This window comes from Lacerta agilis, chromosome 14, assembly GCF_009819535.1.
Source record: "Lacerta agilis isolate rLacAgi1 chromosome 14, rLacAgi1.pri, whole genome shotgun sequence".
In the NCBI taxonomy this organism is placed as follows: domain Eukaryota; kingdom Metazoa; phylum Chordata; class Lepidosauria; order Squamata; family Lacertidae; genus Lacerta; species Lacerta agilis.
Window position 1 is genome coordinate 3,143,445 of NC_046325.1, and position 18,133 is coordinate 3,161,577.

An 18,133-nucleotide genomic window follows, 5' to 3' on the forward strand; every position below is an offset into this window, starting at 1 on the left:
GGGGCCAACATGCTCATCTGGGCGGATTTTTACATTTTAAAGGAAATGTCCAGGTTTTTTTGGGGGGGGGGGACAGGGCTCGGGAGGCTCTGCATGCCCGCAGCCCTATTTCTCCAGCTCGGGCTGGCAGCAGCTCGGGCTATCCTCTTTTTTGCTCTTAAGATATGGCAAAGCTAGAGAGACTACAATCCCTGAGGTCGGACATAATACTAAGGGCAGGAATTGTGGTTTCATTCTCCCCAGCTTGAGAGGGAAGGAGCAAAGCGGGCACAATCTGCCCGGGCCCCATAACACCTGGTTTTAGGGCTTGCTGCGGCAATTTGCAGGTGGAGATTCTTTGGGGTTTGTTCTCCTGCCCACCTACATCACAAGGCAAAGCGTGAACTATAACCCTGAAGATCCTGCGCAGTGAGAGACTTCGAAACCGAATTCTCTCTCTAAAAAGAATTTTAAGGGCTGCAGGGATGGACATCTGTGAGCAAAATAGACGCATTTCAGTCCTGAGCTGTGTTCCCCCAATAGTGTCGCACACAAGATGTCCATACAGGCTTAGATCCAAGAGTTCCCCCTTCGTATGACGGAGAAAGTCTTCCTCCTTTCGTTGGCAGAAGAGAACTTTTGGATCCAGTCTCCACTGCTCAACTCTGTGACCTAGAACCAAAAGGACTCCTACCCCACATCAATAGTCTGGTCTTTCCCTGGGATAGAAACGGGGGGCAAAGGATGTTGGGATTTTGCCTCAAGTTACCTCCGCCCCCCGGCACGGGATGGAAAACGTTTAGCAGCTGAAACAGCAACAGGCTGCAAAGGAAACAAACACATTTTCTATTACAAACAGGGCAAAGAGCACAATTCTGGCAGCGACCCTGGAATCAAACGTTGCCAGTGACACTTTGGTTGTAAACCCTTCAAAATGCAAAGAGTTGTAGTGTTAGAAACACATAATAAAAAAACAAAAAAGAATGATCTCAAATTTGGGGGAGTGTAGTGTAAAAATGAGATCTGGGGCGGGGGGGAGACTTTTATACAAAAGGAAGGTTTTTTTTTAAAAAAAAATGAACCATCTTAACTCCAAAAACATGAATAAAAAAAAATTAAGAAAGTTTCCTCTTTAACAGAAAAAAATGAAACAGCACAAAACAAAATGAGCACTTCATTGACACCGGGTTTTGGGGGGATCCCCAAGTGGGGTGCAGGGATGGGGATCAAATGAATCTACTGTTCCACTAAGAAGCGGAGGCATCGAGACTCACCTGCTCACAAAACCATAGAACAGATCAGGTCATGTGACAGGAAGTCCTGGGCCGTTGCCCTGGGTCATGTGACATTCCAAGGTGGCCACCTGACCACGGAACTCAAGAGGGGCCAAAATTCCGAGGACACCAGTTCAAGGCAGATACAAAATAGGAGGCAGAGGTCACATGATTCTAGAGACCTGAGTCACATGATTAAAAAGTGGCCAAGCAAGCCACTGTGCTAAAAAAAAAGGTAAACATGGCGGCTCACAATATGGAAGGCGGAGCCAACTGAATGCAATAAACTAGAGAGGACCCGTCAAGCCACCTGCTGTGGCCACAGAAGCCACGTGTGACAAACGGCTAATCACGGGATGAAGGCAAACGGTTCTGCTGGTGAAGGAAAAAATGCTGGCAAGGCGGGCGTGGGTCACGTGAGCCCTAAGCTGAGCCACGGAAGTGCCACGTCGTGGATGGGGGCCACATTGCTTCTGGCCAAGTCAGAGGACCAGCCGGGCGGTCGGCATTGTGCCAACTGGCGGCAAGAAGCAAATGTTTGCGTCCATCCGAAAGGCTCTCTTGTGGCATGTGTGTGTGAGTGAGAGAGGGGGGCCACGGAGCCCCGGCAGAGGTCAGAGGGTTGTGGAAAGCTCTGGGGACGGAGGCCACGGCGGTGAGCGCAAGGTGGGGCTCGGGCCCCCCAGCCTCAGTTCACATCACGTCGACAAAGAACTCGCTGGGGTTCCCCATGGCCATGTGGAAGGACTGGCGGCTGGCCGTGAGCTCGGGGGGCACCGAGCCCAAGTCGCGCACCGGGGGAGCCCCGGGGGGCTGGACGGCTGCCGCGGCCGCAGCAGCAGCTGATGGTGGGGCGGGGGGCGGGACCATCATGACCACCATGGGGTTGTAAGCCAGGGGGATGCCCCCTGGGGCAGCGTAGGCCGCGTGGAGGGAGTGGTGGGAGCGGATGCTGCCACCCCCCAGGCTGTGCTGGCTGCGCTGGGAAGCCCCCTCCCCGCCGGGCCCCACCGTCACCCCGCCGCGCTGGCTGCCACTGCGGACGGAGTACTCCGACTCGCTGCCGCTGCCGGACTTGGAGTCAGCTCCCGCCTTCTCCTCCTTGGGCTTGCCAGCCCCTCGGCCAGCCCCACTGCCACCGCCACCGCCATCACTGCGGTTTGACCCACTGCTCCGGCTGCCTGCGGAAAAGAAGGGAGAGAGGAGGCATGGAAGTCAGGGGAAGCAATGTTTGCCCACTCTCTAATAATAATACTTAGTTGTTGCTGGAAGCTGTCTGCCTCCCAATGGAATATTAAAAACACGACAAAATATCAAACAATTCAAAACTTCCCTAAACAAGGCTGCCTTCAGATGTCTTCTAAAAGTCAAATAGTTGTTTATTTCCTTGACATCTGGTGGGAGGGCGTTCCACAGGGAGGGTGCCACCACCGAGAAGGCCCTCTGCCTGGTTCCTTGCAACCTCACTTCTCGCAGGGAGGGAACCGCCAGAAGGCCCTCGGAGCTGGACCTCAGTGTCTGGGCTGAGCGATGGGGGTGGAAATGCTCCTTCAGGTATACTGGGCCTTTGAGGCCGTTTAGGGCTTTCAAGGTCAGCACCAACACTTTGAATTGTGCTCGGAAATGTCCTGGGAGCCAATGTAGGTCTTTCAAGACCAGTTTTATGTGGCCTCGGCGGCCGCTCCCAGTCCCCAGTCTAGCTGCCGCATTCTGGATTAGTTGCAGTTTCCGGGTCACCTTCAAAGGTAGCCCCACGTAGAGCGCATTGCAGTAGTCCAAGGGGGATATAACCAGAGCATGCGCCACTCTGGCAAGACAGTCTGCGGGCAGGGAGGGTCTCATCCTGCGCACCAGATGGAGCTGGTAAGACAGCTGCCCTGGACACAGAATTAACCTGCGCCTCCATGGGCAGCGGTGAGTCCAAAATGACTCCCAGGCTGCACACCTGGTCCTTCAGAGGCACAGTTGCCCCATTCGGGACCAGGGAGTCCCCCACACCTGCCCGCCCCGTCCCCCCAAAACAGTACTTCTGTCTTGTCAGGACTCAACCTCAATCTGTTAGCCACCATGCATCCTCCAAGCGCCTCCAGACACTCACACAGGGCCTTCACTCAGTCATCCAGAGAATCCCGAAGGGCCCTTGCTCGTGACTGTGCATCACGCGAGGCTGGGAACTGCTCTGTCCCAACTGGGGGATCCAACAGCTTCCACTGGGCAGCCCGCAGCCCTGATACCCGAATATAGCAGTCGGAAGAGCTTGACACTCTTAATCTCAGGGTCGAGAGTTCGAGCCCCATGTTGGGCAAAAGATTCCTGCATCGCAGGGGCTTGGGCTAAGGACCCTTGTGCTAGATGACCCTTCCAACTCTCCTATGATTCTGAGCGAGGGCCATTTGCAAACACAATAAAAGGGCCGGCCGGATGAGATCCAGGGCTGCTACCTGCCCTACCTTCGCTGTGCTGGCTGCCGGCACTCCCCATGCCGTAGCTGTAGGAAGAGAGCTCATGGTAAGGCGGGGGCTGGGGGCTGTAGGGGTGGGGTGCCGGGTACTGGTAGGAGAAGGTGGGCATCAGAGGCCAGGGGGTGGCGCCCGGCAAGGGCAGAGGGGCCAGGGTGTCCTGGTCGGAGGCGCCGCTGGAGCCGTCGTTGTCGTTGAGGGAGAGGTTGGCCATGTCTGGAGGAGGAAGAGGAGGAGGAAACCGGGAATGAGGAGTCCATCCAAGTGGAGAAAATGTAAAGAGACTGGCTGCCGGATCCGGCCCATCTAGTCCAGCACCCTGTTCCCACAGAGACCAAGCGGATGCCCCAGAGGGAAACCCAAAAGCAGGATCCAACCAGAAAGAGCCCTCTCCCCTCCTCCTGTGGTTTCCTGAAACTGGGAATTCAGAAAGACCACAACCACCCTGGTTAGCGGCCATCGATGGCTCCCTCTCCTCCGTGCAAAGAGGCAGCCCAGAGGAAGGCACTCAAACCGGCTTCCGGCTATCAAGCAGAACGGTGGAGGGCTAAGGAATGGAAAGGACAGGAAGAAACACCATGGACAGAATAAATGTCACACACAGGAAGAACATCGATACACTATGAGATCTTCACCTGTAGTCTTATAAATTACTTGAGGAGTCAGCAGGAATAGAAGTTATGGATATTGCAGCTGTCGTATAAGGGATTACTATTATGACAGGAACGTGATAGAAATCAGTAAGATTTTGGAATGCAGAAATAAAGTAAAGCATCAAGCCATCAATTCTAGCATGTGGGGGGGCCACCGAAATTATGTAATTCGGTATTTGAATGATTTGTATGAGGATTTGCATTATAATTTGGCATTGTTATAATGAGGCTATTATTGGATTGTTGTAAATGGAAAACTAATAAAAATTATTGTTTTTACGAAAGGATTAAGACAATTAAGCAGGGCAGAGGGAGAGATTTAGCAACTAAAACCTGTGTTATTCGTACGGTCTAATTCAGCAGTGCAATTTAGTATTCCACAGCCTGGCAAACTATGGGATGGAGCACACGGAAAATTCAACGAAGTCCATGGCTGTGACCAGCTTCAGGGCTTTCGGCAACAGGGCAGGGGCCAGCCTGAAAGCAGCTAGGAGATAAGGCAGGCAAAGGCAGTGCGGGTATGAGATCTGGCAAACACAGAACACACCCCAAGCTGGCACCCTCCAGATGTTTTGGACAACTCCCATCAGCCCCAGCCAGCACAGATGTTCCTATCCCTTGCCTTAATCCTCTCTTCTCTTGGGCTGAGGCCCATCCAGGTTGAATGCCCAGAACCTGTTTGAAGGAATTAAGAACAGGGTGCCTCTGAGCATGTCTGGGTTTCCTTGCACTCCAAGCAACCTTCACCGCTGCGCTCCCATTAGGAATGTGGGGAGTGCCTCTTGGTTTGGTTCCGGGTGTTTTTGACTGCTTCAACTTCCAACAGGTGCATTGTTACGCATCCACATGGGTTGGGGATGATGGGAGACAAGAGGAAGAGGAAGAGGAAGGAAGACGGACAGACAGAGCTTGGGGAAGGCTGGAGCAGAGCTACAGTTCTGAGCAAAGCCTTTCCCTCCTTACAGTTTTCGCAGCCGCTGAAGTCTCCGAAGATGTAGTAGCACTGCTCGGAGAAGGTGATCTTGTTGACCGTGTGGCGGATGAAGCCGGCCTTCAGGAGGTTGCTGGCGTACTTGCGGGCCTCTCGGCGGTCCTGGAAGCCCTCCACGTGGTGGTACAGCCAGTCCACCACATCCGAGCCTGGGAGGGGTGGGCGAAGGGTGAGGAAGAGCTAGGCTGCCAGGGAGGGCTGCATGGGTCCCTCACTTCAGGGCCTGTGGAGGGGAATCCTGCTCCCTGCCTCCCTTTCAGGCAGCAGGCCACCCACCCTCCCGCCTGCCCTGCTCCTCAGCACGGTACCTAGGAAAGCGTTGGGGATGGTGATCTTGAGCCACATTCGGTCGCGGACCTCCAGGCCCGACTCTGGGGAAGCCATGGCCTTGGTGACGGAGGCCATGTCGGTGTGGATGGACAGGTTGAAGTCGTCAAAGCCTGAATGTCGGACGACAGGGGAAAGGGAAAGAGAGACCTCCGTCAAACTCCCTGGGATGAGAGATCCCGAATGAGCTTTCCCCCAGGGGAGCTGAGGCATCATTTTTCTGCAGCAGCAGCAGCAGCTAAAAGCGCCCAGGGGCCAACGTGCTCCAGATTGTCTTCTTGGCATATAAAATAAAATCAGACCAAACGGCACACACAGCAGCTCAAGTCCCACAGGTCTATCAGAGTGTCTGCTTCTTCTATATATTTTTAAAATAAAAATATGGAAATCGTTATGATTCAGACTATGGAGCTCTTTGTAATAATCATGGGCCACAATGCCCCTTTCCTCTTGGCATGTTCTACCACCAACTCAGTAAATTGCAGAGCTGAACTCTACATTTCTTTATTGACAATTGTGACAACAAAGGTTTTTTTTTAAAAAAAAACAACAACTCATTTTTCTTTCACTTCTTTTCCCCCCTGTACCCGCCTGTCATTGTTAACACTCAATTAAATGTATTTTTGGGGGGAGAGTGGGGAGAAAGAAAGAATGTTGAGGGAAAGGTGTGGAAAATGCTCAGATCCTGGGATCTTCTGTGGACGTGCAAGACAAATGAGACAACTGGTGCGAATGACCCAGAAACGAGCGAGATGGGAGACTTAAGATAATCTTGAATATAAAAACAATGTGAAAGAAAAAGAAAAAACACTCTCCCTTCCTGCGTTTTCCAGCAACTGACATTCAGAAGCATTGCTGCCAACTGTGCAGGCAGACAGAGCACAGCCATCCTGGCTAAAGCCACTGAGAGTCCTCTCTTCCTCCGCGAATTTGTCAAGTCTGTTGGTGGCCATCCTTGCCTCCTGCTGGAATGAGTTCCACAGTTTATCTATGCACTGCGTGAAGTACTCCTTTATCTCTCCTGAATCTTCCAACATTCAGGCTTCAGGGCTAATAACCTTACTAATCCAAAATCCTGGGACCAGGTGGCTGCCTGCCCCTGGACAAAAGTCTTGGATTGCCTGGGCAAATTTTGCTCGCAGGATCACATCCAGCAGAATATCACAAGGTGGTGACCCAAAGAAGGGGCATTTCCACCAGAAAGTCCTTCTCATAAGCGAAGCAGCAAAGCATCCGTTGCTTCAGCCGTATTGTAAAGACAGGCCTTTTTGCTTTCCCAGACCCATAAAACTAAACTGCTTTATATGCCTGGATTCTGTTACAGTGGTACCTTTGTTTACAAACTTAATCCGTTCCGGAAGTCCTTTCTTAAACCAAGGCGTGCTTTCCATTTACAAATGGAACACGCTCAACAGGAAGCGAAACATGTTCTTATTCCAAGGCAAAATTCACAAACCAAAACACCTACGTTTGTGTTTGCAGCATTCTTAATTCAAATTGTTCTTAAACCAAGGTACCACTGTATTAGCTTTTCTATCTTTTTAAATATGCTTCACACCACTGATTTATTGGATTTAGATTGAATTTTTACTCAAATAACACTGTTTGCTTTTCTATATTATATACTGCTTAAAGGTTTTTAAAAAAATATTAAGCGCTTTGTAAATGCTTTTAAATAAATACGCCAGATATGGGATTGCATTCATGCCGCAGGGTTCCCCACTGGGTTTATTTAACTTACAAGAGTGTGGTCCAGCAGCGGGCAACTGGTGTTTCTTGAAAGAGGGGTCACAGAGATTTTCAGAAGAGGGCTTACACCTCCTTCTGTCCCCGTCCTCTCCCTCTCTCCCCCCCTAATAATCAGGGCAGAGCAATATGGGTCACTCACGTTCAGTCTCAGTGACGGAGGTCCCCGAGGTGATGGTGCTCATCGAGCTGCTCCCAGGGTAGGCAGCAAAGGCCCCAGTCAGGGCAGCTGAATGGGACACCCAAGCTGCTGGGTCGATGGGCTGGATTGGCTCATCTGGACGCAACACAGACAGGGAAGAAGCCTTAGGAAAGTCCCCAGCGAAGTGAGGCTCCTGGCCTGCCCTCCTCTCCCCCATCGCGGAGTCTAGGCCCTAGAACCAGGACATTTCCAGATCCGGAGCCCAAACTCTGCCTATGCAGGCCCGGCTGTTTGGCAAACCATCTTAGGTTGGGGGGTGGGGAGACCTCTGGCCTGCTATGCCTTAGACCAGGCATGTCCAACAGGTAGATCGTGATCTACCAGTAGATCACTGGACATCTGTGGTAGATCACTGGTAGATCAGTGGCTCCCCCTAAGAAGCTGCACCCCTAAAATGACCTGAACCACCAAAAACAGGGCTTTCCTTCCTAGAAAAAGCTCACTGTCGCTTTCCTCCTCCCTAAAGAAACTCCAGAACTGTGATCTGAACCCCCCAAAAGGGGGTAGATCACTGCCAGTTTTTAACTGTGTGAGTAGATCGCAGTCTCTTAGAAGTTGGCCACCCCTGCCTTAGACTATAGTTGAGAAGTCCTTTTCACTCCTTTTGGGTCTGGCTGAGTCTGAGCAAAGCCTCTCGAGGGTTTGGGGTGGGGGACACGGGCGTCGGCCACTTACTTCTAGGCAGGGTGAAATAGCCTTGCGGGGAGGGGTCCCAGCACTTGGCCACTGTCAGCACAATCGGGCTGCAAAGGAAAGGTGAGCATGAGCTCAAAGCTGCCCCCGCAAGGCAGCCCGGCGCTCAAGAGGGCGCTCGGGGGGGGAAGCCCACTCACCCCGGCTTGTGGACAATCTCCCGCAAGACCCTCACGGCGTCGTCGTTGCTCATGTTCTCAAAATTAATGTCGTTGACCTGGGGCGGAGAAGAAACAAGCGCTGCTAGGCGGGCTTCATGCTGTGGCTCCGGGGCGCTGCTCTGTCCCCATCCTCACGCGGGAAGCAGGAGAGAAGCCTCCAGCCCACCAAAACGGGAAGGAAGCTCCCCAAGGGCTTTGAGGAGGGTCCTCTCTCCCCCCCGAAGCCGCCGGGCTCACCTGCAGCAGCATGTCCCCGGGCTCGATCCGGCCGTCTGCCGCCACCGCGCCGCCCTTCATGATGGAGCCAATGTAGATGCCCCCGTCTCCTCGCTCGTTGCTTTGCCCCACGATGGAGATGCCCAGGAAATTGTACTTTTCTGCTCAGGAAAAAGGCGGCCGGGGGGGGGGGGGAATAAAGGAGGTCAATTCCAGCAATTAACTGGAAGGTGGCGGGTGCTCCTTCACGGGAGGTTTTGAAACAGGTAGAACATTATTAGCCCAAAACCAGGATGAATCAAAATTCCAAAGAAACTGGAGTAAATTTATTGACTACTGTATATAAATATAAATAATATAAATAAATAATGTATATAAATAATAATGTATATAAATAATAACTGTAGAAGTTTGAAGACACTAGCAGGATTGAAATAAACCCTATGACACGGACTTGATGAAACAAGAAGAAACTGTGAGAGCAGATCGGACAGGAAAGCCTGTGGTCGGGACGGAGGGAAGTCACAGCTCAGCAGAGCGAAGGGAAATAAGGTGTGTAAAAGACTGTTGAAATTTGCTGTTCATTGGTTTGTTTGTTTTTTTGTTGTTTAAAGTGAAAATTTAATAAAAAGTATATTTAAAAAGTAGAAACAGAGGCTGGGCGGCAACCTGTCAGGCGTTCTTTAGCTGTGATTCCTGCAGAGAATTGGACTGGACGACCCTTGGGGTCCCTTCCAGTGATTCTAATAAATGAAGAAACTGAGGAGGGCAGATCTGGAGAGGAGGATTGGTGGACCACCCAAGTCAATGGGAGAGGAAGCCAGATGTGGTTACCACCACCCCCCATCATCCCTGAGCATTGGCCCTGCTGGCTGGGTCTGGTGGGAGTGGAGAGTCCAATGAAATGATCCACAATAAACAACTGATCCACCCCTTAAATCCCACTGGCAGGTTCTTGCCTTACTTTCTCATAAAAGTAGAAAAGAGATGCTATGCCCACCAGAAGAACTCTGTTGGCAGTATGGCTTAAAAATGCCTGTTCTGGCATTTTGCTGCTCAACTAGCCAGCCTGCAGACTTCAACCCTCTCCCTTATAGTGATTCGCTCACACGCACAGCCCTGCCTTCCACTGCCTCTGCAATCCCCCATTGTGGCCACTCAACCTTTTCCATTTTAAGTCTCTCTCTCACCTCACCCCCCCCCAAACCCCGCAAACCGCTCCCTTACCCAGTGCTTTTTTCCTTTAAAAAATGTTTAGGGGTACTCTCATTTTCCTACTCATACAGTGGTACCTCGGTTCTCAAACAACTTGGAACGAAAACACTGCAAACCCAGAAGTAACCGTTCCAGTTTGCAAACTTTTATCGGAAGTAAAATGTGCTCCATTTTGAGATTACACTTCCAACTTGAGTGCAACACTTCCGTTTTGAGTGTTACACTGAGGTCTGTTGGTTTTTGCTATTGATTTTGCGGCTCTTTTTTGTTTTGTTTTTGTGACTGTGTGGAACCCAGTTCAGCTACTGATAGATTGTGTGACTGCAGCACATGCACTGTATTGAAATACCGCCTCTCAATGAGGCCAAACTTAGATTCACAAAATGTTTAGAAGAAGAGTTTGGATTTGATATCCCACTTTATCACTGCCCAAAGGAGTCTCCAAGCGGCTAACATTCTCCTTTCCCTTCCTCCCCCACAACAAACACTCTGTGAGGTGAGTGGGGCTGAGAGACTTCAGAGAAGTGTGACTAGCCCAAGGTCACCCAGCAGCTGCATGTGGAGGAGCGGGGAAGCGAACCTGGTTCACCAGATTACGAGTCCACCGCTCTTAACCACTACACCACATTGGCTCTCCCCCTGTGTCCCCCAGAAAAAAAGCACTGCCCTTACCCATGTTCAGGGTAACAGTGATGATGTTGAGAGACATGGTCGAGTCGGTGACGCTGCTGAAGGATGACGTCTGAAAGAAGAGTTGGAAAAGAAAGAAGTAAAGAGAGGGACCTCAGAAGAGCCTGGCTGCAGGATCAGGCCAACGGCCCATCTACTGCAGCACAGCAGCCAACAAGACACCTGTTGGAAGCCCTCAAGCAAAGGGGGAGATCAGAGTGAGGATCAGCCCCCCCCCCCCCGAAGCTTATTCCTCTCCCCCTCCATGCAAGACAAGAGATCCTGCTTCTTCCATCGCCCATGGGACAGCAACCCACATGGCCACGGCAGACCCCCCCCCATGCCAACCTACCCGCTCGAGACGTGGTGGGCGCTGCTTCCGTCGCCTACGGTGGCGCTTGAGGAGGCGAGAGGCGCTGCTCTGCTCCGTGGAGCTACTGAACCTGCCATAGGGAGAGGGGGAGAGAGACCCTGAAGCCCAACTGCCAGCCCAGGGGTGCAATGGTGATAAGGTCTTTGTGTGTGTATATATACATAAACACACACACCGTATCTTTCTGTCTATAAGACACCCCCATGTATGACGCCCCAATTTTTGGGGACTCAGATTTAAGAAAATAGGGAGGGGAAGATGGCCCCGTGTATAAGACGCCCCCTGTTTTTTGACATTATTTTTTAGGGGGGAAACCTAGTCTTATACACGGAAAAATACAGTATATTTTATTGAATTTAACTGTTGCATCACATAAGTAAAAAGAAAACACACCATCCACCAACTTGCAAAAATATGTTACACAGAAAGCAAAATATTACCAAAAAATAAATGTTACATATACATAAAATAAACTTCTTCCATCCTTTAAGACTTCCGTCTCTCTAAGCATGGGTCCTTTGTTTCCTCAATAATTGCATTATATTATAACAATTAACTTAAGATATATTGTCTATATTACTTATACCATATAATATTGCGTGAGTTAGTCAAAGCAGGTTAAAGGTTTCGTATGGGAACAATGTTTTTTTAAATATGCTCTACAATTATCCCATTCTTTACGGAACTTTTGGATTGTTTGATTCCTAATTCTCCCTGTCATTTTTGCCAGTTCCACATATTCAAACACTTTCACCTGTCATTCTTCTTTTGTTGGCAAAGCCTCTCCCTTCCACCTGCTAGCTATCAGCATCCTCACAGTAAGGTCTTAAGGCCAGGAAGCCATCCAGCGAAAAGGGGGTTCTTGTCTGCCAAGAGTTTTGCCTACCCCAACTTTTGGCACGAACCCAAATGTTCCCGGAAAGAGAAACAGGTCAGCAAAGAGGAGGCGGTGCAGCAAATTGTGCGGCACAGTGGCAAGCAGGTCGCACTACGCCGGTCTTGTCACAAACGTAAGAAAGTCCCTTCCCTTGCTGGCTTGCTGCAAATCACCCAAGCTGAAAAGAGGTCATCTGGCCAAGAGAGCCCAGGAGCCCAAAGAGAGCTCATCACCCAGAACTGAGATAGGAGCCAGGTGTGTAGCAAGGCCTGGTGCACACCTGAGAATCATGGACCCTCCTGCAGCAGCAAGGGGGGTAACCCTCCAAGGCTTAAACACAGGTGGGACGAGGGATTTCACACCCAATTCTTAATGCAGCCAAGGCAAATTCCTTCCTTTGGTCAAGAGAGCAACTGTCATACCTTGGATCCCGAATGACCTTGAACTCGGACGTTTTGGCTCCCGAATGCCACAAACCCGGAAGTGAGTGTTCCAGTTTTTGAACGTTCTTTTGGAACCCGAACGTCTGACGGGGCTTCCACGGCTTCTGACTGGCTGCAGAAGCTTCCTGCAGCCAATCAGAAGCCGCAATTTGGTTTTGGAAGTTGAACGGACTTCCGGAACGGATTCTGTTCGACTTCTGAGGTACGACTGTATTTAGCAGCCAGTACAGTGCAGGTTTTCACTCCCGCTAGATGGCAAGGCTCTTCCGTCTTTGACACCCTGAGCCCAGGCAAATCTTACCGCTTCCCAGCCTGGCGTGAGGCAAACCCCAACTTTCATCTTCTTGACATCAGGCACAGCTCCGGGAGGTAGGCTAGGCCAGGCTTCCTCAACCTCTGCCCTCCAGATGTTTTGAGACTACAATTCCCATCATCCCTGACCACTGGTCCTGCTAGCTAGGGATCATGGGAGTTGTAGGCCAAAAACATCTGGAGGGCCGAGGTTGAGGAAGCCTGGGCTAGGCTAAGAGGTGACGGCTGGCTCAAGGTCACCCAGTGAATTCCCTGGGTGAGTGGTGATTTGAACCCTGGTCTCTCCCACATCCTAGTCAGACACTCTAACCACTACACCACACTGCCTAGGATTAGGAGGTGAGCGTTCCTGGCTTTGCAATGCTCTTGGGGAGACTGCGGGACAGGAAGAGCCCCAAGACCCCCTGAAAAGTAAGACTTGTTTCAGAGGAGACCCCACCCTCCACAGATCCCAGGAGAAGCATTTCCGAGGGAAAGGACCCACTGGCTACTCGCAACCGAAAATGCCGGCCCATTGCTGCCCCTCACCTGCTCATGGTGTCATCATCGTCCGAGTCGCAGAGGCTGGTGGTCTCAAGTTCGCTGGTCAGCAGGGTGGAGGAGCTCTCGTACCCAGCCAGGTGCCGCTCCAAGCGGGACTGCCCGTTTAGCCGGTGCCCACCTAATTATTTATTTTAAAGGCAAGGAGAGAAGCGTAAGGTGGGCTCACAAAATGGCCATGCACACATGCACACCCTCCCTTGCAGCCCACAGAGAAGAGACCCCAGAGTTTGTGCTCCCAGGGGGCTACTGACCTCCGTGCTCCATGCTCTCCCTGCGGCGTGGCCGCTCCCGCCTCAGCGACACAACGGACTCAGTCTCTGTTTCGTGGTCCAGGTTCTCGTGGCTGCTGGAGATGTTTGGGCTGCAAAGGCAGGGAAAGGGCCTCCACCACTGAATTGTATCACAACAGTACCTACCAGAATTTAAGAATGGGCACCTCCCCAAGTCCCTCATTCAGGAAACCTTCAAATACATCCCCTCAAGCTTGGCCCAGCAAAGAAAAACCTATTGCATAATGAGAATTTTGTTCTCATGTTGTGTTTTAATGTTATGAACCACCCGTGATCTTTGGATAAAGGATGGAATACAAAATTAATAAAACAAAACAATAATGGATTGTACAGGTCAATATATTTTACTGAAGTACTGTATAGTTATTACATATAATTTATTTTTGTATGCTTCCGTTTGACTGCAACCTATATTTGGTTGCCTTGTTAATAAATCTGAATTAGAAATTGTGAACTTGGCTCTGTGAAATTTCCTAAAGAATACCACAGATTTATGCTCTGGGCTCCTTAGGAGGAAGACACAGAGTATAAATCTAATAAATAATATTTCCTTTTATGCAGCACGCAATAGTCAAAGCAAAAAGGTAAAGGAACCCTGGATGGTCCAGTCCAGTCAAAGGTGACTATGGAGTTACGGCACTCATCTCGCTTTCAGGCCAAGGGAGCTAGTGTTTGTCCACAGACAGCTTCCTGGGTCATGTGGACAGCAGGACTAAATAGCTTCTGGTGCAATGAAAACATCGAGACGGAAGCCATAGTGCATGGAAACGCTGTCTACCTTCCCACCACAGCTTTTGTGTGCTTTTGAACTGCAGGAGCTGGGACAGAGCAATGGAAGCTCACCCCGTCACAGGAATTCGAACTGCCAATCTTCTGACTGGCAAGCCCAAGAGGCTCAGTGGTTTGGACCACAGCGCCACCCGTGTCCCAAATAGTCAAACACTGTAAGAACACAGGAATAACTTGATGGATCAGGTCAATGACCCATCTAGTCCAGCATCCTGTTCTCAAAGCGGCCAACCAGATACCCATTATGGGAAACCCACAAGCAGGACCTGAGCACAAGAGCACCTTCCCTGTGGTTTCCAGCAACTGGTACTCGGAAGCACTACACACTCACCCAGCAGTAACCCCAAAAGCCCACATTCAGTCCCCCCTTACTCACTGAAAGGAAGGGGGTCGGGAATCCCCAATGCCACTAGTCCGCTCCACAGGCAACGGAGGAAGTGGCGGCGGCGGAGGTGAAGGTTCTGGTCGTACCTCTATGGGAGGAGGGGGAGGGGGAGGGAGCTCAGGCTGGGGGTTCTCAGAAGACACAAGCTGTGGCAGGGAAAAGGAGAAGGTAAAATGAGGAACAGGTAATCACCCCCCCCATCCTAACCTTCCCAAAGACTGACCACCTGTTTGGGTGCTAAATAAACCCTCAGAAGCCAAATGCCAGGAATTTAAGTAGAGGAAATGGGCCCTGCTGGATGAGGCCAACGGCTCCTGCTGGGCTGGCCTCCCACAAGACTCTCCAGATGTTTTGGAGTAGAACTCCCCACCAGGTCCAGCCAGCATGGCTGTGGAAAAGGTGACGGCCAGCCAGGTGCCTCCAGGGAGCTCACAATCTGAATTAGAAAATGGCTTGAGGGTAAGAGGCCTCCACTGTTGAGCCCAGAGCCAAAGGAAGACCCCAGACATGTGGCCTAAAGCCAACCCAGAGTTGGGTCTAAGCTAGGGAGGGTGCCCACAGTGAGACGATGTGCCAACTTCATACCCAGGAAACGACTCTGCCATTGAAGCACGGGAGCTTTGCGTTGTCATCGGAGATCTCCTCCTTCACAACCCTTCAGCAGAAGGAAGAGAAAAGGGAATCAGGAAAGGGGGCTCGCAAAGAGCAAGAAGCGACAAGTTGTTTGTGGCCCCTGGGACTCCCAACTATGAAGCAGCAGTAAGCCACTCCAAGCACGCCAAAGTGCAGAAAGGGTGTGCTCTGGGTGCTTGTGGGGAGATGGGGTGGATCCTGCCTCCCAGAGGCCTGGTTCCCTTTCTGTGGAAGGGTCACATCTCAGTGGCAGGCCTTGTATTTTCACAGCAGAAGGCCAACCCCTGGCAGCATCTCCAGGTAAACCTGGGAACGTCTCCTGGCAGAGTTACTGCCAGTCAGTGCTGACCCTACTGAGTTAGATGCACCACTGGCCAGATGCAATGATAGGCAGGTTCCTGGTTTTTTCTCCCAGGTTCCTGGTATCTCTCTGTGAAGTGTGTGGCCGGGGGCAGGGCTGTCTCCCAGACCCCCTAAGAAGGGCAAGGAGATGCTCCTCAAGAGCATCAGAGCCTCTTTCTCAGGGTCCTCTTGGGTGAGGCAGGAGTGCCAGGTTGGTGCATGGCCCTGGCACAGAAATGTGTGGGTGCTCGGCCCTTTTATGGGGAATTCTGTGGGTGCGTTTGCACCTATGGTGTGAGGGGAGGGCCTTCTCCCAAGCGCCTGGGTGACCACGAAGGTGTGCCAGGACGCCTGGGTCCCAGGAGCTGTGGGGATGGGCGTGCCTCTCCCTCTCTCGGACGCCTGGGTCCCTTCCCCTCTCCTTGCGTGGGGGAAGGCAGGGAGGCCGGCCGGCCGGCCCTTCCTTCTCCCCTTCCTCTCTCTCCGGGGCCGCGGGGGTCGTCTACCCGAAGTCCTGGTCCATGCTCTTGAAGAAGTACTTGGCTCCTGGCCGGGCGAGGGCCGCCTTGACGTGGCCCAGGGTGATGCGCTCGGCCGGGACGGGGATCTTGACCAGGTAGGGCGTCTCCTCCTCGTCCAGGTGGTAGATCACCTTCGTCTCGCCCGCCGGCGGCGCCAAAGCTGCCGCCGCCCCCGGCATCGCCGCCGTCGCCCCGCCGCCGCCGCCGCCAGGCCCGGGGCCCGCCGCCAGCGCCATGGCAACCGCGCGCCGTCCCGCCCCGCCCACCAATCAGCTCCCGCGCCGCCAGACGGGCAGGAAACGGCCGACGTGGGAGGAGGCGGGGAGAGAACGTTCGGAGGAGGAGGAGGGGCGGGGGGGGAGAGGGCTGGCGGGGAGCGCGGCGCGAGAGCGGCAGCGTTTCCCGGCGCGTCTCTACGTCATCACGTTTCACTCCCCCGTCGTCGTCGTCGTCCTTCTCCTCCCACTAGGCATAAACAGACGTGAGGGGGGGAAAGGAGGTGTCGCCGCGCCACGTGACACGGGGCGGTCCCTTCTTCCCCCGCCCCTGCTCTTCATTGGGCCAACCGCGGGAGGAAGGGGTCACGTGCGCGAGAGCCGCTTGCTGAGCCCCCGGTCACGTGGGCCTCGCGCCCACGCAATGACGCGGCGCGCCGCGGGGCATGAGGGGAGGCGGACGCCCCGGAAGGGGAAGGGCGGAAAAAAGACATTCCCCGTCTTTGTCCTCCGGCAGGAACAGCCTCCTGTCACGTGAGCGCGAGATTGACGGCTCTCTGGGAAGGGAGCGGGGCCGCTGGCTGTGTCAGAAACTCTGCACATGCTCAGGAGCCGCGCCGAAAAATGATGAGGCTTCCCCTTTCGAAGATCGAGGGGTGGTCTCGTATTTAAAAGGAGAGGGAGGGCGCTGGGATTAAAAGGGATCTGGGAGCGAGTACTGTATAGGCATCGGCAAAGGCCATGACCTGACCTCTAGCTGCTCAGCAAGCAATGCTTGGCCACAGCAGAAAGTCCACAGATCGCACACAAACATCAGACCCTGCAAAAGTTATTTTGCACAAGGAACAATGGCTGCCTGCTAAATGCCAGAGAAACAAATAGAGACTTTCCTCTCCTCTCCCAGGAGAGAAGATTCCCTTCACCCAAGCCTGCTTCACAGGGGCAGCAGGGGCACTTAGGAACACTGCCTTTTACAGCAGCAAGACAGTTAACTCATGACTGTCTACACGGAGACTGGCAGTGGATCTGCAGGGCTTCAAAACAGGGCACATGCCCAGACCCACCTGGATCTGCCAGAAATTGGGCCTGAGCCCCTTTGAATGCAAAGCTCTGCCACTAGAATGCTGGCATGGAAACCTAGAACGGTCACACTGGAAGCAAGTACACCTTGATTCACAGCCCATTGCACAGAAGTGGGTGCATGCTGTGTGCAGGGCTCCATGTGTGTTTGTGTACACATGGCCATGGCAGAAGACATTCAGAGCATTGGCCAACATCAAATGTGACCGATAGGCCAAAAAGGTTCAACCACATTCAGAGCAGAGGAACCTTACCATTGACCAACCGCACCAATCTGCCCCCCCCCTCCCGAAAGCAGTGCCTTTGTTTTATAAGGAACATTAAGGAAGATCACAGCCTTCTGTACAAACGCAAAAGGGTCCACATCTTTTATTTACATTCAAAAACTCTGCCATGTACACAGTTTCAAATATTATAACGAAAAAGGGTGGGAGCTGGGGGGGGGGAACCCAACCAGAAACCCCCCACTGATCAGAACAGCTAACCTGAAATGGGGAGCAGGTAAAATATGGGTTTTGCAGCAGAACAGGAGTTATGAGAGAACTGGGAATCCTGGCATGGGGAGTTTCTGATGTTTTTTTTAAAAAAAAAATAAGTGGGCTTGCCATTCTTGATTAAACCCAAACTCTTGTCTCACTCTCTGGAACCTCTGCCTCATCCTTATGCTCAATGGGAGCAGTCAGAAAACACAAATAAGTTGTCCCTTTTTATTTTGGATCCAGCAAAATCGCAAGGGTTTTCCTCA

General features: G+C 52.2%; 1 protein-coding gene across 1 annotated transcript; it reads right to left on the reverse strand.

The window, feature by feature from the left end:
- Positions 1–1,174: 1,174 nt before the first annotated feature.
- Positions 1,175–16,273, reverse strand: DVL2 (dishevelled segment polarity protein 2). Its single transcript, XM_033169677.1, has 15 exons — positions 16,079–16,273; positions 15,183–15,252; positions 14,589–14,743; positions 13,385–13,494; positions 13,119–13,251; positions 10,938–11,028; positions 10,589–10,658; positions 8,723–8,862; positions 8,465–8,541; positions 8,307–8,374; positions 7,572–7,706; positions 5,665–5,796; positions 5,329–5,505; positions 3,704–3,928; positions 1,175–2,434 (listed from the first exon to the last, which is right to left on the reverse strand). Exons 1-15 carry the CDS (start codon positions 16,270–16,272, stop codon positions 1,947–1,949), a joined length of 2,265 nt encoding a protein of 754 aa, XP_033025568.1. The 5' UTR covers position 16,273; the 3' UTR covers positions 1,175–1,946.
- Positions 16,274–18,133: the final 1,860 nt, after the last annotated feature.